The following is a 25434-nucleotide window of genomic DNA, read 5'->3' on the forward strand; positions in this document are numbered from 1 at the left end:
GGGGGGGGGCGGGGGGGGGGCGGTACCTGTTTGCCATTTGGGCTTCAGTTAGGGGTCTCACACCCTCTATGGGTGAGCCAGGGGAAGAGATCCTCTCGGCTTCGGGGAGTTTCAATTATCCTTGGAGCCTGCAGGCCACTGTGATTGCGGCACAATGCCTTCTGAATGCCTGCCAGATCTTGTTTTGGGCCATGCGGCACTTCTCTAACAAAAGCAGTGCCCAGAAACCTGCCCCGAGGTCAGATAATAGTGAGTGGCAAGGGGTGTGGGAAAAGACGGGCAAAGGCCTGAGTCAGTGGGCACCCCCAATGCTTTGGAACTTCACTCCTGAGCAAATGCAGAGCCCTGAGAAGCTGATGGAGTACTTAGAAAGGGTGTGTTACCAAACTGGCAAAACCCAGGAGACACAAATCGCTGCAATGCGTTGGGGACTTGCCCATGCCTACGGTGTCCTCTTGAATACCACCCACTGCCCTCAGGGGGGAGAAAAGGCTACAGAACCTGAGAGTGAACTTACTGGTACGGTATCTGGGGTGCAGGAGCCAGTCTCAGTCACCTCCACCAGCACAGCGACTGAGCCAGAGAGCCAGGCAGTGCCGGGATCAGTCGCCCCGATACAGAAAACAAAATATACCAGAAAGCCAGCTTGCAAAGTGGGGGATGGGGATGAGCCAGGCCCATCACAGGAACAGGAGGATGGGCCAGAGGTGATCGTCCAATCTCTATCCCTGACTGAGCTGCCAGATATGCAGAGAGATTTCGGCCGCCTGGGAGGCGAGCAGATTTGCACCTGGCTGCTCCCATGCTGGGACAATGGAGCCCGTGCTTTTGAGATGGAGGGGAGAGAGGCCAAGCAGCTGGGATCTTTGGCCAAGGATGCTGGCACTGATAGGGAAATAGGGAAACAGACTCAAACCCTCAGCCTTTGGAAGCGACTCCTGCTCAGTGTAAGGGAGAGGCACCCCTACAAGGATGATATCCTATGTCAGCTAGGCAAATGGACCAGCACTGAGAAAGGCATCCAGAACCTCAGGGAACTGGCTGTGTTTGAGATGATCTATGGTGATCTGAATGATGAGCAGTCACCCATGGACCCAGATCAGGCCCCTTGCACACACCTGATGTGGCGAAAGTTCCTGAAGAGCGCACCAGAAGCGCCCTCGAAAGCATTGGCAATAGTGTCCTGATGGACAGACACACAGACTCTAACAGTGGATGGAGTGGTTGGCAAGCTCCAGCAACATGAGGGAAATCTCCCTTCATCTCACCATTCCCTGGTCTCAGCTGTGGAGGAACTGTCTCAGAGGGTCCAGAAAATGGAAGAGGACATGTCCTACACTCCACCTGCACGGGCTGATGTCTCAGCCATTAGAAGTAAACATTTCCCCACCTAAGAGAAAGGCAGCAGAAGGTACACACCACGAGGCACCCTGTGGTTTTTCCTCCACGACCATGGAGGAAACATGAGGAGGTGGGATGGACAGCCCACTGCCGCCCTGGCTGCACGAGTAGAGCAGCTGAAAGGGAAGACCATCACAAAAGGGGAGTCCTCCAAGAGGAGCGCAGCTCCAGTGTCCAGTCAGAAATCCCCCAGGCAGAACAGAATGGCCAACGTTATGTCTGACCCTCTTGAGGGGACCAGTGAATCATTCTTGCAAGGAGTGATGCTGAGCAGGATTAGAGGGGCCCTGCCTCCAGCCAGGTGGAGGAAAGGAATAATCGGATTTACTGGACAGTGTGGATCTGATGGCCTGGCACGTCAGACCCACAAGAGTATAAGGCTTTGGTGGACACTGGCGCTCAGTGCACCCTGATGCCATCGAGATACAGTGGGGTTGAATCCATCTGCATCTCTGGAGTGACAGGGGGATCCCAACAGCTGACCCTACTGGAAGCTGAAGTGAGCCTGACTGGGAGGGACTGGCATAAGCACCCCATTGTGACTGGCCCAGATGCCCCGTGCATCCTGGGCATAGACTACCTCAGGAGAGGGCACTTAGAGACCCAAAAGGGTACCGGGGGGCTTTTGGTGTGGCTGCCCTGGAGGAGGTTGGACAGTTGTCCACCTTACCCGGCCTCTCAGAGGATCCCTCAGTGGTGGGGCGGCTTAAGGGTGAGGAGCAGCGACTGCCGATTGCTACCAGGACGGTGCACCGGCGGCAGTACCGCACCGACCGAGATTCCCTGGTCCCCATCCATCAGCTGATCCGTCAATTAGAAAGCCAGAAGGTGATCAGCAAAACTCACTCACCCTTCAACAGCCCTATATGGCCAGTAAGAAAGCCTAATGGCGAATGGAGGCTCACTGTGGACTACCGTGGCCTGAATGAAGTTACGCCAGAAGTGACTGCTGCAGTGCCGGACATGCTGGAGCTCCAGTATGAACTGGAGTCGAAGGCAGCCAAGTGGTACGCCACGATTGACATTGCTAACGCGTTCTTCTCCATTCCGATAGCGCCAGAGTGCAGGCCACAGTTTGCGTTCACTTGGAGAGGCATCCAGTACACCTGGAATCGATTGCCCCAGGGGTGGAACCACAGCTCCACCATTTGCCATGGACTGGTCCATACTGCACTGGAGAAAGGTGGGGCTCCAGAACACCTGCAGTATATTGATGACACCATTGTATGGGGGGACACAGCCGAAGAGGTCTTTGAGAAAGGGAAGAAGATAATTGAAATCCTCCCGAAGGCCGGCTTTGCCATTAAGCAAAAGAAAGTTAAGGGGCCTGCAAGGGAAATTCAATTCCTAGGAATAAAATGGCAAGATGGGCGTCGCCACATCCCAATGGAGGTGATAAACAAGATCACAGCCATGGCCCCACCAACCTCTAAAAAGGAGACTCAGTCTTTCCCGGGTGCTGTGGGGTTTTGGAGAAACCACACCCTGAACTACAGCCTGATTGTGAGCCCTCTCTACCACGTAACCCGTAAGAAGAACGATTTTGAATGGGGCTCTGAGCAACAACAATCCTTTGAACAGATTAAACGGGAGATCGCCCAAGCAGTACCCCTCGGGCCAGTCCGGGAAGGGCAGGAGGTTAAGAACATGCTCTACACTGCAGCCGGGGAGAATGGCCCTACCTGGAGCCTCTGGCAGAGAGCACCTGGGGAAACCTGAGGCCGACCTCTAGGCTTTTGGAGCCGGGGATACAAAGGTTCTGAACCTAATTACACACTAACTGAGAAGGAGATACTTCCAGCGTATGAAGGAGTTCGGGCTGCCTCAGAAGTGGTCGGCACCGAAACACAGCTCCTCCTGGCACCCCGACTGCTGGTGCCTGGGTGGATGTTCAAAGGAAAGGCCTCCACGCATCATGCAACCGATGCCACGTGGAGTAAATGGGTTGCATTGGTAACACAACGGGCTCGAATAGGGAACCCCAGCCGCCCAGGGATACTAGAGGTGATTATGAACTGGCCGGAGAGCAAAGATTGCGGGATGACACCAGAACAGGAGGTGACACGTGCTAAGGAGGCCCCACCATATAACGAGCTGCCGGATGAGGAGAAGCGATATGCCCTGTTCACTGATGGGTCCTGTCGCATTGTGGGAAAACATCGACGATGGAAGGCTGCTGTATGGAGTCCCACACGACGGGTCAATGAAGCTGCTGAGGGACAGGGGGACATTGAGCCAGTTTGCAGAGGTGAAAGCCATCCAGCTTGTTTTGGATATTGCTGAGCGGGAAAAGTGGCCGAGGCTCTACCTCTACACCGACTCGTGGGCAGTGGCGAATACCCTATGGAAATGGGTGCAGCAATGGAAGCAGAACAACTGGCAACGTAAGGGTAAAACTGCCTGGGCTGCTGAAGTATGGCAGGACATTGCAGCCCATGTGGAAAACCTCACTGTGAAGGTGCGCCACGTGGATGCCCATGTACCCAAGAGTCAGGACACTGATGAATATCAAGACAACCAGCAGGCAGACCAAGCTGCTGAGATTAGAGTGGATCAGGTGGACTTGGACTGGCAGCACAAAGGTGAACTGTTCATAGCCCGGTGGGCCCACGAGACCTCGGGCCACCAAGGCAGAGATGCAACATACAGGTGGGCTCGAGATCGAGGGGTGGACCTCACCATTGACACCATTGCAGAGATATCCACGGATGTCAGACGTGTGCTGCAATCAAACATGCCAAGCGGGTGAAGCCCCAGCGGAATGGAGAGCGATGGCTGAAATATAGATATGGAGAGGCCTGGCAGATCCACTACATCACACTGCCACAGACCCGCCACAGGAAGCGCCACGTGCTCACAATGGTGGAAGCAACCACTGGATGGCTGGAAGCTTACCCAGCACCCCACGCCACCGCCCGAAACACCGTCCTGGGCCTTGAAACCCAAGTCCTGTGGCGACACGGCACCCCAGAGAGAACTGAGTCAGACAACGGGACCCACTTCTGAAACAACCTCATAAATGCCTGGGCAGAAGAACACGGCATCGAGTGGGTCTACCATATCCCCTACCACGCACCAGCCTCTGGGAAGATCGAGCGCTACAATGGACTGTTAAAAACCACATTGAAAGCACTGGGAGGTGGGACCTTCAAAGACTGGGACACGCATCTAGCAAAGGCCACCTGGCTAGTCAACACAAGAGGATCTGCCAGTCGAGCTGGCCCGGCTCAGTCGAAACCTCCACGTGCTGTAGATGGAGATAAAGTCCCTGTGGTGCGTATGAGGAATATATTGGGGAAAATGGTCTGGTTTAGTCCTACGCCAGGCAAAGGTAAAGGCAAACCCATCCACGGGATTGCTTTTGCTCAAAGACCTGGGTGCACCTGGTGGGTGATGCAGGACAATGGAGAGGTCCGATGCGTACCACAGGGGGACTTGATTCTGGGTGAAAACACACCGTGAATTATGCTGGGCCTTTGTAAATTGTTGTTTTGTTATTGCTAACTGCTAAATGGCAGCTGGACATGACGCAGATGGTATAGAATAAAGGGGTGGATTATGTCCTGGTTCAGTCAGGATAGGGTTAAGTTTCCCCAGCAGAGAGGGGGAAGGGATCTCCAGCCGGGTTATTCATACCATGCTGATGTCAGGTCCGGGCGCGGGAGCGCGGGAACTTTTTTTTCCCTTTGTGGATTTTGGTCGCGGGGAGCATCGCGAGCGAGCTGTCTCTGACCACTGCAGTATTTCTCTGTATATCTTTTGTCTTGTTCACTGTTATTGCTGTTTACTGTTGTCATCATTGCTACTGTTGTTGTTCAGATTGTTTATTACACTGTTGTATTAAATGTCTTCTTATTTTAACCCGGGGTTTGTGCCCTGCCTGTGTCTGAGGGTGGGGGAGGGACAATGGCAATGTGGTCTCCGGTCCCGGCAGGGCTTAAACCAACACAAATATGAATGTTACATTTCCATTACTAAGGATTGCCAAGAAAACACTTATAAAACTGCATGATTATTGAGTGTGTAAATGTAACTTGCCACAATCTTTATGAAATGGAAAGATCAAAAAAACTTATGCAACTTGATGCTGGTCATTGATTAGTGATAAGCATTTTTTATAAATCATAAACATGTGATATACTTATTTGTTAAGCAAATGATAATGACAAATGATAAGCATTTAATAATCTCCATATCTTTAATGTATGTAGTTTATAGTAAGTGGGAGGTATTTGCTTTGGCTCTCAGTTACTGAGCTATAAACAAACACAAACTTCAGTATCAATTACAAAAAAGGGAAAAAGGTACTGTGACAAACTGACTCTAACATAAACATGCTGTGTTTTCATTACAAAACTTTAATTAGCTATATATCTCATACGGCAATTTGGCATATTTTTATCTAGCTATATTTATCTCAACCAGCTGACCTCTGCTACCTTGCTTGTATGCTGTGCTTGAAACTAGCATGTATTTTGTGTGTCACTATTCAATTATGTGTCTCTACTTTATTCCTTCACAGTTACAGAAAGTTTGCTTAAAAAAATAATGTATATATATTTAAAAAAAAAAAAAAAAAATCACCCAGTATCTACACATCCACTATGGCTGGGAAACAAGAGTTCAGAAATTATATGAACAAACTATATAATTGTTCCATCAAAAAAAAATCATTAAAACATACTTTGAGAAGGTATGAAGCCAAAACCAATGAAAAAACAACAGAAACACTTTAAAACAAAACCGTACATAAAGAGTGTCATGCATCTTTCATTCATCATTACAGAAAAGCCATAATTTCAGTTTCACAACTAAATTACACTAATTAAATGGTATTACTTTTAGGGCATGAGATACTCAAGTGGTGATTTAAGTATATTTTTTAAAGCAAAATGTCTTGATGTAAATATCCTTGTTTCAAGCTGTAATTTCTCTTCTGATAAATAGAAATATCAGTTGAGAGACTAATGACTTTTGTATGAGATCTAAGCCTGCAATTTATACTGTTTGATCAGAAGTTGACTTAAAAAAATCCACCACCACGTACCTGTATACTTTCCTCAGTAGCAAGGACTTCTGCAACTGGTACTGACTGAATAAACTGCATGAAGCCTGTGACAGAAAACAACCAAAAAGGAAAATCTCCAACACTACTCCGTAACATGTTTTTAAAGGACAACAATAATACACACTTTCATTCAGGTGCTTCTCATTGGCTAAAACACATGTTTTTTCCCAGTTTTCTGCCTTCAGTAGTTTTAAAACAACTAGTCATTAACACCACATCAGCTAGCAAAAGGTCTGTTGTTCCAAGTTTACATAAGAAAGTAAACCAATGGCTTTCTAAATATTTATCCAGAATGTATCTAAAAGTATAGCCAAGTTTGATTTTGTTTTGTCATTTTTTTCCTCCATTTCAAGCAAAGATCTATAAATAGGAGTGTTAAAAGTTACTTGTCCAAGACCACACAGCAAGCCAGCAGCAAAGATTGACTACTGATTGTCACACACTCCAAAATGCAGATCAGACTTCTTTTACGAAGATATTTGAGTCACCTATAGAATACTGTTGGCACTGAGGTTTTTTAATTCCATGAATTATATTGTAGCAAGATTTTCTTACACATTTCAGCTCCTTTTTTAGAATGCTGCACCAAGCAAAACATCACTTATGAAAACAGTGTGTCGTAACACAGCCTGCAAACAGAGGGAGAAGATACCTCCCAATACTGTATTTCTAGGAAATGTAAGTATTCATACCATGTTTTGTACTAGTTGCCAGCACTTTATAGGGTGTCAGCTTCAAATCCAAGTTCTCTTTTCTCAACAGCTGGAAAAAACCAACACACAGAAGCAAAGATGAATGCAACAGAAAGGCAGCTTCTATTTCTATAAGGAATGCGTATTATTGAACATTTATTTCCACTGTTCACCTAAGCCACCTAAGATCTAAGAACCCTGTCATGTATTAGGAACATAAACTGCATTAACAGTTTTTAACAGTCTCATTCCCAACAAGGAAAATCAAGAACACAGGTGGTCAAGGATATGGATTAATAATTCCCACCTTATCCATGAGTGAAATAATCTGCAGAATAAGTTGATCTTGACGTAAATCATCACCATGCTTAAAAATTACTGGGTATTTGCTACCATCTTCTGTCTTGAAGAATAATTGGGCAGGCATCAAGGCACTCTGCAAAAAGAAACTTCTGTAAGCAAGTATCAGGTCATACAATTCAAACATCAAATTCAGTTACAGAATGGTTTAGAATAGTCCTATTTGTAACAACAATGTGGCAGTGGGCAACAGAACTCTTCTCATGTTTCTCAGGTTTGCTAGGAAAGAAGCAATTCTACAGCTTTTAAAGAGCAGTTACTGTCTAGAACTAAATAATTAGAACATACCATTTCCGGTTAGCAAAAGTGTGATCTAGGCATATTTTTTTTAAAATACCATACCTAAAGCTTTCCTTCCTTTTTAGTAATAAGTGTGAAGGATACATTCTCCCCTGAACACTCCCCTCAGCAGCAGAGGAGGAAAGGACAGAGGTATTCAAGTTTTGTTTGTATGCATATAATTCCAATCAGCATAGAAGCACCATGCAAAAGGTCACAACAAAATAAATTTAAGCTGACCAGATCAAAAAGAGTCACAATTATAGGATAAAAATCAAAGAAATGCTAGAGGCAAGACATCTTAAACAACGTGCTTCCTTAATCTATTTAGTAAAAGCAGAAGTGCCTTTTTACATTGTTGAGAAAGACAATTTAATTGCTTGCAATTTCTCTGCATAAAATGGGTTGAAAGGGATCAATTACCTACATGAATGATTTCATCTGTTGCAACTGACCAAGCCACTTCCCTCAAAACCAACCAAAAAAAACCCACCCAACCATGAACACAGTTTAATATCAGTCAGTTACATCAGATTTTCATATGCAGTTAATGTTTCAAAATTAATAAGTTCCATAAATAAAGGAAGCATTATTCTTTAAATATTCCTACAAAAGCTGTCACGTGATGTCCAAGAACACCAAAAATTAGTCAATCTTCCCTCTTTGGGTTTTTTCTTGTTTTTATCCAGCAGTACAGAATAAGATACTAAATGAAAATCTGTAACCCTTCAGAATCAGGAAAACCAAAACTATCTCTGATTTTGAAAGAAGTTACATCCCATATTCTTGGTCCTAAATTTTCTAACTGCTGCAGAAGACTATTCTCAATAGGAAATATTTAGGTGCTGTTCTAGCAGTCTTTCTGTCAACATTCAATTCCCCCAACCCTGAAGTCGTATTTACGCTAAAAGTCAATTCAAGTTTGCAAAACCTTGCTTTTATGACAAGATCCTTCCAATGTTCCCTCCAACCTGAGGTGAAAGATTATTGAAACAGCAGAAGAGTACTCTTCAGAGACTAACTGCTATGTAAGAAAGCAAACTAAAGCTGGGAAACCAAGACATGGTATGGTAGAAAACAACACAAAATTTTTCATCTCTTAAGTAAACACAAATTATCTCATGGTCAGTAAGCAGCCTGTCAAAGTTTGATACTACTAGGCATAATAAATACATCTAGTAGAGATAATGGATTAACACTAGTTGTCACAGCAGCTTTATATGTTTTAACTGGCAGAGAATGACTCCTGGAGATAGGCCTAACTTCTAAAAGCACAGTTTGGTCATCTTAAATTAGATCAGCCACCTGTATGAGTTGAAAATAAATGTATAAAGAGGTCCTACATCACTGGACACAGGTAATAACTTACATTCCAGGCAGTAACTTACATTCCAAGGAATAAGGGAAGCAAAATAACCCCAGCCCTTTCAACAGTATATTGACAGTTTTATTATAAACTAGACTAAGGCATGGCTGTATGAACACAAGCAACTGCTGCGGATTGGTTTAAGGGCTTACTAGTTGTAGGGATATAGGATCTACCTGTCAACTCACTGCAACTGCATGAAATGAACCGCTTACTGCTTTCCAGACTCTACCAATTTAACAGTTTTATTTTGCAATGGAATAGACACATTCATCTAGCTGAGATGCAGCACACCTGACTTGATTTGTATGGTTCTGATCATAAGTGGTATTCCTGTTGCACAGTCTAACCAAAGTTCAGAGACATTCTGAACTAGGAAAGATACCTTGAGCTTGGGGACTTCATCAACTTTATAAGCCTTATCAGTCCTATAAAAGCTGCTTTAAAGTTTCCAAATGAACTTGAAAACAAGTTTCACAAAGAAAGTTGTTTAACCATCTTAAAAGCATGTTACAGTTACATCTTGCCTACATCAGCCCCTTTAAATCTTTCAATTGACGTTTTTAAGCTTACTGCTCGTAAGATTTGTTTCTATTTCAGCTATTCACAAGATGTCATTTACCTTGAAGAGAGTGGCTTTTTCAGGGATTATCCCTTTAATTTTCACCTGAGGTTCCAGAGGAAGAGGAATAAGTTCCATATCTGCTAAATTCATCTTCTCATTATCTGCTAACAGTGCCTGAAGCCTCTCATTCTAAAAGAAGAATAAAGACTTGTTTCTAAAAAAACACCATAAAATACATATTAAGTATATACAAATAGTTAGAGTCTTTTAACAAAGGTTGTATTATTAATAAATACCCAATTTATTCACTTCTTTACTATTACGAAGAATCAAGGTTCCACTCGTAAAATCCAGTGAAACATAAACTCTCTATCTGCAGTAATCTGAGTAAAGAAGAAGATATTCCACCTAGTCTGAGTACAGCCAAGCAATTTTGTGCCAGATAAGTCTTACAAAAATTTATGTCTAAATTGTCTGAACAAGTAACAGCATGATTTGTTTTCCATACCAGTATCAAATGTAGTGCTTTTTCAGAAACTTGATTCAAGTCTTTAGCTTGGATCCCTTAAATCCCTGAATTCAAGGAGATCCCCTACCACCAATGAACCGAATTGCCAACCGCTTGCATAGATGTGATTTCAGGATTTGCTCTACATTCCTACCAGAAATACACCACCAATTTTCAAGCACTTTATACTTGGTGTCCTACATAATAAAGGTTGAATATATATAGAAGTCTGTAGTCTTTTCCTCTGCTGAATGTAACAGGTATAAACACACAGCAAGGTAGGCCACTAATGTCAGGAATATGTCTAATTGTTAATTGCCGCTAGCTAGATTTTAATCCAAACATCAAAGCCATGGGCTTTTTTAGTTTTACAGAAATATCGTTTGACAAGTTCACTTAAAAATATTTTAACTAAGGACAAAGTTTCTTAAAATGCACGTATCTTAGAAATCCTTTTCCTCAACATGCAATGTAAGGCAAAAGTTCTTCTAAACCACACACCTCAAAAGAAAAGTTTAGTTGCTCATAGAACAAATGAAACCTTGCTGCTAGTCAAATTTTACTATCTATCCTGGTGTAATTCTCACACCGCAATAACCTCTGCTGCCTCCCCACGTCCCTCACAACTTGCTCACTGTTGTATCATCAACTTATTCAATTATTCTCCTATCTTCCTTTTGCCAAAATAGCCCAAGATTTTTCTCAAGGGCCTCTTCTGGGTTTCATCTACAAACTTTCAGAACACACTGGAACTCTGACTCATCTAAATCTCTCCAGAGTTTGTTTAAAGTTAATTAAAATTGTTACGGGACAGATAGACATCTGTTATAAGTTTTCCAATCCATAGTTACCTTTTTTTTACGGTTCCCACTTTCACGCTGCACTGCTTTCATTACATGAACCAGCCGATCTACAAATGTCTGCTGCGCTGCCAACAATGAACGCATAACTCTGACAGACTTATCACCCTAAGCGAATTAAAAGAAACAAAATTAGTTCTTTGTTCTGCAATTATTTTATCTAGAAATTATTCCTTTATTCTTAGACCTCTGGGCTTTTAAGAGGTAAGTGAATAACGATCAATTTCCTGTCAATTCAAAAGGTACTTTCTGTAAAACGCAATCAGAATCATTGTAGCTGGCAATTAATTATCTGACCTATCAGTGCACTTCAATTTGCATCAACAATTTCAGCGGTGAACAGTCATGCATGACAAACCTATTCACGCAGCCAAAATAAGTTAATAAGGTTAAGCACATAGAACACTCGTATGAAGCATAAGAGTCAGATTTGAGTAATGTCCCTAAAAATCTGAATTAATGTGAAGCGTGAGATACACAAGGATCAGGAAAGACTGCACATCTGCTATAAATTACAGCTTGCAATTCACGGAAGTTTGGGATTTTCTGGCTTTGCTTTTTTTCCCCGCTGCTCCAGCACCCTCTGCTGTTGATACACAGAACAACAGTGTGTGAATTCAAAAGATGGGTCCTCTTGTCTTAATTTGCACTGCAAGGATAAGTGTTCCCAATTAAGAAATACTAAATAAAATAGGCTGATTACAAAAGGCAGAGGATTTTAGGCCCACCATGTTACTAAGAGGAACAAGCAATAAAACTCAGGAAAAGTTCTCAATACTTGTTCTTTTTTCAAGTAGTTTCTTTGTTTTACCACAAACTCAAAATTCAAGCAAAAGTGGAAGCTTTTTAAAAATTTCAATACATATGACATAGAAAACCATCATCCTCCTAGACACCTGTGCCGTTGTAAAAAATGACTAGCCCAAACCACTATATGTATTTCCTTACACGGAGGCATTACCTTCAGCAAAGCCTGACTAAATCTTCTCATCACATTTAGGTACATTTCGTGAGTCTTTGGGTCCCTCTGCTGCGTGTCTTGGTCTTCACACTCCACTATTACATACCTGCAGCATAAAACAACCCAAGTTATGCTGTACTCTCATGTTGCACTGTGAGTGAAATACACTAGGCCTGTATTATAGACCTGGAACTAAAAGTAAGAGAGATCTCATTCAAAGATCAACATCTCCACCAACAGGTAAGATCTTCAAAATTGCATAGTCACAAATTCCCACTTGGACCAGGAGAGGCTATCAAGGTTTATGAGGTCTGTCACTTACAGTGAAGTGGCATCACTCAAACAGGACAAGTCCTGAGACCAAATCACATGAACACTCCAACCAAGCAGCACACGTGGGAGGAGAAGGCATTCCACTGTGCTACTACCCTCTACATAAGGTAGTGACAGCAAACTTGTGATTCACGTACACCTGCAAAACCAAGAATCGTCTCACCCTACCTGGTCCCTATTTTACCATTAAAAATGGTGGAAGAGATGATATTGGTCCTGAAGCAGCTCTCTGAAGTCTACACTCCAAAGAAAGTTTTCATTTCTAAAATTATGATTCAGGTAGAAGATTCAAACAGTGCAATTTGGGACAGTTATGCTGAAAATCTGATATGCTGAGCAGCTGTTTGGAATGCTTTTGTGCTTATTTGCAGCAGTGGTTAGCAAAAAGCAGCAATGCACTGAAAGTCTTCTTTCTGCTATCTCCTAGTTATTACACAGTAAACCCATATAAGCCTACTATTTAAAAACCAAACAAATTGGCAAGTCAGTCAATTTTCAAAAGCTGCATTTGGATTTAAAAGTGACGCTATAGATTCAACACACACACTCGGACTCTACACAGGCAGCCAGAAGTACCACTTCCTGATGCACCTGTGCAGACTATCTTTAACTGAATGATTATGGGTCAAGATTAGAGGTTGGTCATTTGCAGCTGATCAGTCCAGTCTTATTTATAAATACATATTATATATATTAAAATAAGACACATGTAGCTTATTTCATGAGCATTATCTCACTGAAATCTGTAACTAAAGACGACTTCTAGGACTTTGCTAATACATTGTTCTACACCATTCCTTCCCTACAATGACAAAATTAGATTACAGTAATATGTGTATAAAAATAAGTCCCATTTACAAACTCTGTGCACCAAAGCTTCAAGAAAAACAGGAAATAATTAATTGAAACATGCCATTTTCATGTTTCTCAAAGACATCTTGAAACAAGGAGTAAGAGTAATGCTTCATACTTGGATTGGTGTCTCATACATCCGAAGAAGAGACAGAAAAAAGCAGTAGCACTGACTTCTTGTAGCTGCTGTTGACGTGTAAAGATGGGATAGCTTTACAATGACAAGTGACTGAGCAGGAGGTTAGATTTTCAAGGGTTATTGTACTTTTTCCATTGATTATTTTAGGTGCATGCTGGATCTCGATACTTGAAACAAGCAATTGATCAGCAGCCAAGAGGATTTATGGCTACGTCAGCTCAAACAGTGGCTGCAACATTTTTATTTTGTCACTGAGAAATTGAGATGTCTGGAAAGAAAACAAAGAATAAAGAGACTGAGTTTTTTGGTTTGGTGGGGGTTTTTTTTTGGTTTGTTTGGTTTTTGGGGTGGGGTTGTGTTTGGAGGTTTTTTTAAGTCATAAGACTTCAGAGTTCTGGATGTTTGAACTTTCTGTAGACTGAATGTCTGAGATGTTGCTGAAACATAAGTGCACAGTTTCTGTGAAAGTGATAGAAATAAGCTAACCTACTAACACTTATCTTGATGAGTATTTGATTAGGTCAAGCATTTGGCTTCTAACCACATCAATTCAGCCAGCAATTATTTTAACCATTTTAATTTAATAACACTTTTTTCTCAGGCCAAGCATTATCTTTGGCCCCTGCAACAGAAGTATGTACACTAAGGTGAACTATAGTTAAGTCATACACTTAAATATTCTTAAATTCAAGATACTGAAAAAGCACGGAAATAATAATAAAGACATTCACAAATGACATCACTCTCAGGATAGGTTAGGATTTTTTTAAGAATTTTGTAAGAACACCTTGGTAGGTTTATGTCACACATCACACTCCACTCCCAATTCATGACTTATCTGTGGCTAATATTCATAGAACATTATGATCATACGTATTAGTATTTTTGATTATTAGATGTATCTACAAAGGATACAAATGAGAACCATTTGACTAATTTAGGCATGTAAAAGGCACCTAAGCTCTCTCTTTTAAAATAGGTCTGTATATACAAGTAAATGGCTGGATGTGTTGTATATATGCATATATATGTACATTAATGCACACATACACAGGCTTTCAGAGTACAGCTCTATTCACCTCAGCTTTCTTCAAATGAGATAATTCCTGTCTGTAAATACTTACTCAGAAGGTATGCAGATGACTAGTTTAGGCATCTAATTTAATTTTTTAACCACTAAACTGAGAATAGAACCTTAGCTAAGTAATCTTAGCTTACTACTATCCTGATGAACTATCCACAACTAAAGTTCCCCTTTAAAAAGTACACAATCTGCAATGACATTGTGCTCATAACACAACCACAAATGGAATCTAAAAAAATAATTAGTGCTTCATAAAGTATACACTTGATTAATCCTAAAGTGCATATAAGTTCAATGTTCTATCTAACACCATCAAAAACTATAAACACAAATCAAACACAAAACCAGAGCAGAAGATGAACTTTATCTCCTCCTCCTCACCATAACCAATTTGAATGACAACTTATAAACAATAGTTAGGCTTTTTTTGTTTTGAACACTGTACTTAATGCCCTTCACCTTTGTCTAACAGTAAAGCGTATTTGTGCGTTTTAAAAAACAGTCCTCTCCTTTTATTACTCTGTTCAAATGAATACAATTTTAAATTTACTACTTTATACTAAGAGAAATTGAGATTCTCAAGTTCTCAAGACAGGTCACCTTTTGCTGCGCATCCTTCTGGGCATTATAGCTTTGATTTCAGTTAGACATTGATACAGCATGAATGAGCAGTTTCTAACATACCAGTACAAGTAGTTTGCCAACGTGGAATTTTTGCATGCTCGTGATATCAAGAAAGTACAAAGGTCTTGCTGGAAGGGATCGAAAAAAGCAAAATTAAAGTTACAAAGAAGTCTAAGCACTTGAGAGAGACATGAAGATAAGGAAAAACCCCAAATAATTGTAGGCACTTTTGAGAGATACATTCCCTTCTAAAAATCTAAATCCAATCCACCCTAATATTTACATCATACTAGTTTTAATATTACTCCAAATCCAGCAACACCACCACAAGTAAAAAAAAAGTCTGCCAGTACAGTACTTAACAACATATCATAAGTACATGTTCTCCAACAATAAACCTTTAATGTAAAGTTTCTATTTACAATATATTACATTTTCCTCCTATGCAATTATCTCTTGCTATAAGATTCACCCCTGAAAGGGATATGCTACCCTATTTTGCATCCAGGAGACCTAAAACTCTTTAAAATATTCCACATCTTAACATAAAGATCTGTAGAGGATAGAGGATACACAGCATTTAATATTCCAACTAATAAGAAATCTGTGTATCCTCACTGATATGCTCAATTTGAGGTTTATTTTCTATGCAGTACTGAGACACAATAAGGAAAGATTTGCAACAGAGAATGGATCTTTAGTTCAAAGACCAATTAACTGCAAACTAAAACCACATTCCCTCAAACTGTCTTTACCTTCTAGATTTCCCTCCCTCCAGTCCCATTATTACTCTTCTACTTGTGGTATAAATTGAGTATAAAATCCCTGCTAGACGTAAATCAACACAGTGTATCACTTAGGTTCAAAAAAGTTGACACCCACACCAAAAAATATGGTTACAGGAAGAACATACTGTAGAGATTAAAACATTTGGATAACAGTTTTCCATTAAAAAACCTGCTTTAAAATACCTCAAACACATGCAATTGTCAGTATCTAATCAGCATGTGATAGCCTTTGCAGTAATTTTCTCCTTTAAAGGACAGTACTTTAATTTTATGAAGAATTCAACGCCCAGTCCCCCAATTTTGGATAGTGTGACTATGTACATAAATAGATAGCCTGTAAAAAAAATTAAGGTATTGCTATTTTCTTAGCATTTAGTTTTTGTTTATGTTCTCTGAGCACTTCTAAGTATTCAGCAAGATACAGCAGAAAGACCCAAATATTCACAAAAAAACACCCTAAAACCAGTACCGGATCACTAAAAAAGTATCAAAAATAGAAGGTAAAGCATTTGACTTACATCCAGATTTTCATTGTCTGCAAGCTCCTTTGTCTTAGAAGTAAGAGGTGGTGAGGAAACAGGTGGAGTAGGACTCATGATCTGGGAACTACGAAAAGGAAAGCATGGAATTAGCTTGATTCAAAATTCTAGCTTGGGAGTTAGGGGCATGCACGCAAATAGCAATGCTTTTCACTTCCACACCATAAGAAATTCAGAAAACAGGAGAAATGTATCTCTGAAGATAGTATCTCAACCCTGTTTCAGAACAAACTGCATGAACAGCAACTTTGACAGCTGCGGTTCCTGAAAATGGCAAAAATCTGTGCCTGGGTAGCTACAGTTTATGCCTGTGAAGGACATTCACTTACATCCAACTTAGCATTTTGTTTCATCTTCCATAAAAACAAGCAGACACAGATGGGAATTTAGCAAATTCGCATTTTCAGGAAAAGCTTTTTTTTAAACGCTCTTAAGATGCAATTGCTAATACACAACACCTGCACGCACTTGTCTCTGGAATGCAATTACACATAACAGTAGAAAAACCCATGCTTGCAAGGCAAAATTATCAGACAGTAAATTTACCTGAAAGGAAGTAATCAAACACCTCTACTAATGTCTAAGTGTCACTGCAGCCTCAAAATACACCATATATCCCAGGACACCCACTCTACAGCTTAGCATCAAGATCAATGAAAAGCAGTATACTTGTAAAATGGAAAGTATACCCTAGTGATACAAGTGATTAGACATTGAAGCTTAAGACTAAAAATCCTGAAAATCTATATTAAATATTCACAGGAGACTTCAGTTAACCAAGTTTGTTTGCACCTTGCTTAATGCTGTGTTAATTAGGTATTTCAGTCCTTCTGGATTCCTGCAAGAATAAAAAGCATGCTCCCCCAGCTCCTTTACATTCACAGGACTCTCCTTACACCTTCTTCTGCAGGACCAGAAGGAATTTCTTTCCATTTCAGACTGATTGGACTTTTAGATCTGTATTCTTTGATGAAAGTGGGAAGTGGAGCCTCACAAAACTTCACTGAAGGCATCCTAACTTTTGCAAGGAGAGGAGGAAGCAAGTTTTTCCTGCTCTTCTGTTTTCCTTTTGTGTAGTAAGGTGAAAAGCCACAGCTTGAAGGGTAAGAATGTTTGCTCTGTAAACTATCTATAGTCAGGAAATACCTTCCATGAAAACTCAGGGGGTATTTTTTTTTATGTTACTGCTTCAGATTATAAAATAGGATGTTGAATATGCAAAGGTCCCTAAAAAGGAGAAAGAATTTGAGGATTTACAATGTTACATTTCTGCTTTTCAACTGCAAATTTAAGCTTCTTACCTGTCTATTTCTGCACCATTAGTTCCAGATGTTGTCATGCTTTCTGACATTGAACCTTGACTATCCCTCTTGCTAGGTTCCAGTCCATTCTTTATGTCATCAAAGTTTTCATATTTCAATGCCTGGACTAACTGTAGCAGGTACATCAGTAAATCCTCATGAAGGAAAAAAAAAACCCAAAAATTAATTGAGGGGGGTTACTCAAAGCTGACTGGGACTACGTATGTTTTCAAAATTCTAATTTATAGAAAAACTTAGTCAGGATTTAGTGACCTATAAAGAAACAGAAATTGGGGTCTCCCTAGCAAGCAATATACAACAGAAAAAACTGGTGTAGGATGGAGTTTGACTCCCAGAAGATACTGAATTATCATGTTACTAATTCTTTGTTACTCTAAAATAGTAAGTGCTGATTAAGTAAATACTACTTTAAAGTTCTGTTTAGTTAAGCTGCCCTACTTGCTTCCAGCATCCACAAACTAAACCTTTCAGTTTGTGGCTCAAGAAGAAAAGTCAAGCATAAGATATGGATCATGCTACCAAGAAATCAGATTCTCTCCTCCCTATGCACTATCTTTTGTTGTTGTTCCCCTGTGTAGCTGATGATCCAAAAAAAAGAACACCTCTGATCTATTTTAGATTGAAGAATAGAATTTTAATCACTTGGCGTTTATAATAAATTTGTTCCCTCTGCTACTCAGCTGCTCTGTTTAGTTGCCTTCAAATGTTTAGTGAAATGTTCATTTTCAAAGTCAAAGCAGTATGACCTTGGCAACTGAAGTAAGCTTGCAAAAATTTGATATATTTATGTTCCCTATTTTAAACTCTATTGATTGCCAAGGATTCAAGAGTTATAGTAATAAATTCAAAGTCTATTTTTTTACTGTCAAAACAGATAAATAATTAACATTTAAGAGATCAGCATTTATTAAGTGGGCTCTACTCACAAATCACAGCTCATCATATTCTAATCAGTATACAATTAGAAACACCTTATTTCCACAGATGCTCTTCTACTCTCTTTAGCAAAAGAGTATGACAATATACTGTTTCAATTTACCAGGTGGATTTGTTGGAAATCTTTTCATAGATTATTTAAGTTCAAAGCACTTCTATACAAGTTAACATTCAAAATTTATCACTGGTTTCTGGGGAGAACATATGGTTGTTTCACTTTGTTTGACAAAACCAGATATCACTGGCTGTTCACACTAAGACAATTATCAATGAGTGCCATTTAATAATGTGAAGGCTTTGCTCCATAAAGAGCTGATAGTAAATAGCATCACGGTGCATTTCATTTTTCTGTAGTTTTCCATCATTATTACTCACTTAAATGCCTTAAAAAGTAGCAAACATTTCAAGTACTCAATTAGACTAAAAATCCTGACACCAACTGACTTTCACATGTACCCATAGATGAACATATACCTCATCATCAGCCTGCTGAAGTCTGGCGACAGCATAGCGCCGAACTGTTGGGTTTGTGAAGTGAGATGACAGAAGTTCTAGAGAGTCTTCTACATCCATGGGCTTCCACTTGCCCAGCAGTTCCAGTGCTTGCTTTGCCTCTTGTGGTAGCTCCCAGTTGACACATTTTAAGAATTTTGTCAAGGCCTAAATAGAGATAGGACAATTCATCATTGAAAAAACAGATTAAGCAAATGGTTTCAAAACTTAAGGTTTCATGTTAAGGCAGAACTAGATTCAGACTATATTTACATCAGCAAAGACCTGGGGAACCTGACAGATACAAGTTGACCATACAATATTGGATTGTTTTAATATGTCCCAAAAAACTGCAGCTGAGTTATCTTTTAAGTAAACTGTGAAATCAATGGTCACTGCTCTACCACAATAGCTGTTACACAAAAAATCACCACTACTGTGGACTTATTTGGTTATTTGATTTATATTAGGCTTCTGGTGTGCTGCTACTTATTCTGGTAAAGCTAAACCTTGTCTAAAAGGGTCTAATAACTCTTCTTTGCTGAAGACAGAATCGCCAGCACTGATATTTTAAGCTAACAGTCAATGTTTGTAGAAAGACTGCTGTAGTAATAGCCAGTTCACGTGATTTAAGAGGGAAAATTACAGCCACTAATTTTTAAATCAGTAACACATTACAGAAGTTAAAATAATCTTGACTAGCTTCTAAGATACTGAAGTTCTGTGTCTCTGCAAGGACAGGACATTGTAAAATGACTGCCAGATGAAGCACCTCTTGCATTAAAGAGTCCTCTCAATGATTCAACTTACCTTCTCCTGATTAGTAAGGTAGTATCTGAATTTCCAAACTAGATCCTGTTCCTCGTATGTTAGCTGCTTTGTCGGTGGATAACTCACTATTATCTATTAAATAAATAGTCAGAAAGTCAATTTAAAAGCATGAACAGGCATCATCAAGTCAAGAGACTACACTGTGTACAAAGCACAACACTGACAACACAAAAATAGCTAGGAAAAAAAAAAGCTTTTCAACAGGACAAAGTCCTCATGATATCAGGGTGTTGCTCCTCAGTTATGTGGTTGATTGGACTGGCAGTGTAGGCAAACATACGGTTACTTTAAGACACCTACATGGTATGTGCACAATATGCATTCTTACCCCCCCCCCCCAAACTGTTCTACATAAAAATAAGCGAGTACCTTCCGCTCCTTTCTGAGTTGGACCCATCGATCTAAGCACTTGTAAGAAATACTTAACAACATTTCTTAATTAATGACTTTCTGTAAACTCAAATGAACTGCATTTTCCTTAAACTGTTGCCATATATAAATGCCAGCCTACCTAACAAAATTTAATTTAGCCAACATATGATCGACTTACATTAAGCTGATCTCGCGTAGCTGCATTAGGCTTCAGATCATGATCAGAAGGTCCACTTCTTAAACTTCGAGCAAGCTTGTGATGTTTGCTTTCTACTAAGTTCTCCTAAACGCAGAGGGTCAGTATATATAAATACTTAAACTCCAGAGAAACTTGCTATTGAAATGAAACCATCTAGCAAAGACTCACCAGTATCTTGAATAATTCATAGCAATTAAAATACACATCTAAAACTACATTGTCTTCTGGATTATTTTTTCTTGTTGTTTTAGAGGGAACTCCTTCAGTAATATGTGGAGGGTTGTTGGGGATTTTGAGTCTTGTTTTTTTTCCACTTCACACAATTTGCAAACCCTATCTTGCCTTTTGGTGAATTGCTGCAAAATGTAAGCGTCTCAGTCAACACATCCGTGATTGACAGCACCCAAACGTGCTAGCCACTTGATGAACATTTTTTAGGATGATGTTTGCAGTATAAAGCTTTGTATGCAAGAAAAACATCTCAAGAAGTTTTCCCACTGTTAATACCATGTTAGCAACAGTAGGAGCCACAATAGGAGCCACAGTGTCAATGAGATGTCAGCAGCCAAGGCAGTTTTCAGCAGTCAGACTTGCTCTTGCAGTGTTAGATTACACAGTGCTCAAACAGTGTTGCCAGTAGAAGCCCACTTACATTAAGGTTCCCAAAGCTGCCAATACCAGTCCCACTGAATTGGCATCCACAATAATGGAAATCTTTTCTAGAACTGTACTTAGGCACTGTCTACATGAAAGACAACATACAAGAGAGTGTAGGGAGAAAATATTTTAACAGACAAAGCGACCAAGAGTTACTGTACCATCCTCTAAATTTATCTTCGTCAGTTCCCTCTTACCTTATATTCCCACCCTCTGGCCTCTTTTGCCAACAATCCCCCTTCCCTTCTCTGCTTTCCTATATCTCAGAAGCAAGCACATTAGGTATGGAAAGGAGAAGATGAACATAAGCATTAAACCAATTCTTATATTTTAATCTAACAGCAGTAGAAAAAAAATAAAATTAAAAAATTAAAAGTCAAACCCAATTATATTTCTCAACTGGTCAAATACATCTTTCCACTGGAATTTTAAAATATTGAAGACAGCAATATAGGCAAGCTTTCATCTCCATTTATGAAAACTTCAACAAAAATACTGTAATACAGATGGCATTACATGAAGCATGCTTACCATAGACATCTGGGGATCTGGAATCTTAACAATTTCAGAACTTGTTAAAATTGGAGATGACTCATCACCATCCTGAATGACAAAAAGTTGGAAGGCATATTAAACATCTCAAGTTTTAGGAAAAAAAACAACATGCCATATTAATGTATTATGGATTATACTACAGTGAAAGAATGATGCAACTACAACTTGCTGACTTTTGATAGCTATAAAGGGAAAACAGAAAATAAGAAATGGATTTTTTTTTTCTTGTTTTTAAATAAAGTGGCAAGACAGATTAAGTTCATCTGAGGAGATGAGACTTGGTAACTATCTACCATGCTGGCACACAGGTGAATGGAGAGATTTGCCATTATCATTACATGTGTCCTCTTGAAGTACAAAGAGAAACACATATTTCCACCAAAATGAAATAATTTCCTAGAAATAACAACCCTGTTGAAGAAAGTATCTCCTAACAGTTCATCACAGATGAATTTAGGAAGATACCCATGTGCCTGTGTATCATGGGTTCCACATGGAATCCAGTCTCTTCTAGAGGTTTGTGCTGTGCTGCTCTGGAGCAGTATGACAGGAGGCCTCTAGTTTTCCTTAGGGGAGTCTAACCTGCTGCTACACAAATAAGAAGAGTGAGAAGCTAAAAGTTTCCTATTTGAACCAGGAAGAAGGAAAAAAATACAAAGCCTGCCACCACATGACAAAAAGAGAAACTCTCTCCCTCTTCCAGCCACACCCAGCAGTTTTGGGGGTTTTTAACTGCAAAACTAAGCATTAGCTGACATGATCTACAGAAAATTTCAAAGCCAGTAAAACAGAAAAAACAAGACAGTATGTGCTATGCTATATTTATACTTAGTTTGCTTCCATTTCTTTTGGAGTAAATTTTAGCTCAGAATAAAAGGGTTTTTTAACATATCAACATTTCCCTCAATAATGTAAGTTTTGACAGTTTTGAGATAACATGCTCAGGTTTGCTTCTGCCTCCACCCTCTTCTTGGTTTTTCTCCTGTTTTTCCAATTACACATCCTCTTGGGATGGCTTTGCTTTATACTTTCCAGAGGTAACTTTCAAAGAAGTGAGGGGCATGTATCAAGGGAAGAAAAGAATCATTTGCCACTATGGGAATACAACAGCAGATTGGCAAGGAGGATTGTAAACATGCTGAAGTGACTTGCAGGTGGGGTGTCAAAAAACACATACTAATTGTTGTTTAGTTCTGTGTGCTTGACAGGTGGAATGTCCGTGTTTAGATAACACAGGCCTGTGACAGACTCGGAGGCACCTTTTCGAACATCCCGGAGATTCCTGCTCTGCTGTGGGAAATATCAAAGTGGAAAACTACACCTGTGAAAATCCCTGATCTATACAGGCAGAAGGAGCAGGTTCAAGGTTTTTTCTTTCTTGTTTTTCTGTCTAAGCAACCGACGAGATCTGTGGTGCCTGTGCCCTGCTTCCGTGCCTCTGCCTGGGTGCTGCTGCAGAGGTCCCCCAGGTCACCAGGTAATGAGTAAATGTACTCTTTGCATTTCATCCGTGGTTTTGTGGTTGTTCATGAGTCCTGCCTGTGCAGCCTCACACAGTCACCAACAAGACACAGGAGTTAAAATTGCCATTAACCTTTCAGGAGAAACATTTTTTTCCAACTATCTAAATACTGTGTTCCTGACTATAGTACAAGATCTCTTATTATTATAATGCACATTCAGGAAGGCACTTTTATTACATTTATTAGTGCCCTACGCCTTTCTGAAGTAACAATTTTATAGTCAAAGTAATGTCAAAATAATGTCAGTATCTATACACACATACTTTCTAGTTAAGGGAAATACACATACAATCTGGCTGTGGCTGACAATGGTCCCAAAACATGAGCAGGACTCCTTTACCGTTTACTCTTTCAAAAAAGTACACATGCAAACACTGAAGAGGACAAGGAAGAGGTGCTTATAGCTTCCCTGTTTTAAAAAGTTACTGCCTAAATAATGACTTTACCTTTAACCTGATTGTATAGAATTAATAGCATTTCCAAAGTATTTCTATATATTTCTATATTATCAAAGCATTTCCAAAGTATTACAACAAAATACCACTGCATCCCTGTAACAGTAGACTGAACTGAGTTGGAGCCACGCTGACAGATCAGCACTTGCCTTGTATTAAAACCTTTGCCACCTCATCAGACAGAACTTTCAGATCATGTTACACTAGTCTTAAAGTCAAATTACATAAAAAACAGTTGATTTGTTTTTTGGGGAGTCCTTCTGAAAATAAACACATATGATGCCAAGAGGTGACAGACTGATTTCTATCCACTAACTGGTTATTTTCCTAATCCAAACTGTAAGGCTGCAATCTGACTTGCCCTTTATAAAACAAAGGATTACCAATGCCACCGTGACAAGTTTATATGCCACTTAGACCCTTCACGTAAAAGCGCTCTAGGAAAAACTTGACACAGGAGTGGATTCACCCGTAAATGTCCAAACTCCTACCAAGATGTTTACAACATCATATCCCATGTGAATTCTCTAGGGATAAGAAGTAGTAACACCCATACTACTACATCATTCTCTCAGTGAACACATTCAGATAAAATAGCTGTAAACAGAAGGAGTCTAACAAAGCTTTCAGGCTGGTAAAAATGGAGCACCTACTCCACAATCAAAAGCCTATGACAGCTATTACCAACTCAGAACTTACAAGGATGAGAATGACAGCATTACAATTTCCTAAAATTTGCTTACTTACAAAAATAAAAAAATGCACAAAGCCTTCCAGTGCCTCATGTCAAAATGCTTGTATGCTCTCTAAAATGAAGACTGGGGATTTCTTCCAATACTAGTTTTAAAAGAATGATTTCTAAACTCATTGCTGGCATCTCTTTTTTTAACTTTTCAAAATAAATACTGTAATGACTGTACTTTAAACTCTCCATATGCAGCTAGATTATGCTGAAGAGCCAAGCTGAAAAGCTAGTTATTCAGCACAACATTCCCACTGTTTCATTGCATTTTAGAACAAAGCCTTAAGTTTCAACCAAAACTTGCTACGAATCCAAGCTTTGTCAAACATCTGTAGGCCAAGTTACTGTGTCAAGTTAACATTTTCAACAGACTGCTTCATGAAATCTTCAAGAAGACACAAGGCCTGTGAATGATGTCGGCTGTTTCACTTGCCTTCCAACTACATGAACACACAGCTCTAATTCTCCATCACACTTGGAGAGCATCCCGTGGATCACTGTGACCCTCACCATACAAACTCACTGAATGTAGGCACACCAATGCTGAGAGTTGACTCTAAATTAGCATTTGAGTTTGGTCAAGTGCTTGCTTTTGAAGTCTCTCTCCTCATCATAGCCATGTAGCAAGCTTTAGCTCACATCACAGAACTTTTAGAAATACATAATATCCTCCAATCACCAACAGTCATTCACTCCACGGGACTAACAACACAGGGCAGATGTTGGGCCTTCGGCAAACTCTTCACTCTGTAAATCTGCTCCTCTTGCTAGCACATCCAGAACCCGAGATGACCTGTTATTTTTCCACTGGGAAACAGAAGTAACATCAGTACTAAACATCATTACCTTGCTTTAAACTACTAATTACAGAGCTACAGAGGTATTTCACTACATTAAGGTTTGTGTGTGACTTTATAAATATTGAGTCCAT

The 25434-nt window shown here is 40.0% G+C and overlaps 1 protein-coding gene across 2 annotated transcripts in view; it reads right to left on the reverse strand.

The window, feature by feature from the left end:
- PIK3C3 (phosphatidylinositol 3-kinase catalytic subunit type 3) overlaps window positions 1–25434 on the reverse strand; it is an 81779-nt gene that overhangs the window by 41235 nt on the left and 15110 nt on the right. The window contains exons 7-20 of one of the 2 annotated variants that reach the window (XM_074932297.1): window positions 21760–21831; window positions 21224–21313; window positions 20551–20655; window positions 19980–20072; window positions 19152–19337; window positions 17721–17875; window positions 16399–16486; window positions 15153–15220; window positions 12061–12166; window positions 11091–11207; window positions 9789–9920; window positions 7469–7597; window positions 7162–7231; window positions 6449–6513 (exon numbers count right to left, since the gene is read on the reverse strand). In XM_074932297.1, the coding sequence (XP_074788398.1) occupies window positions 6449–6513; window positions 7162–7231; window positions 7469–7597; window positions 9789–9920; window positions 11091–11207; window positions 12061–12166; window positions 15153–15220; window positions 16399–16486; window positions 17721–17875; window positions 19152–19337; window positions 19980–20072; window positions 20551–20655; window positions 21224–21313; window positions 21760–21831 (1476 nt within the window). The remainder of the gene's footprint in view (window positions 1–6448; window positions 6514–7161; window positions 7232–7468; window positions 7598–9788; window positions 9921–11090; window positions 11208–12060; window positions 12167–15152; window positions 15221–16398; window positions 16487–17720; window positions 17876–19151; window positions 19338–19979; window positions 20073–20550; window positions 20656–21223; window positions 21314–21759; window positions 21832–25434) is intronic. The other variant, XM_074932298.1, reaches the window with a different exon arrangement.

Source organism: Athene noctua, chromosome Z, assembly GCF_965140245.1.
Source record: "Athene noctua chromosome Z, bAthNoc1.hap1.1, whole genome shotgun sequence".
Lineage (NCBI taxonomy): Eukaryota > Metazoa > Chordata > Aves > Strigiformes > Strigidae > Athene > Athene noctua.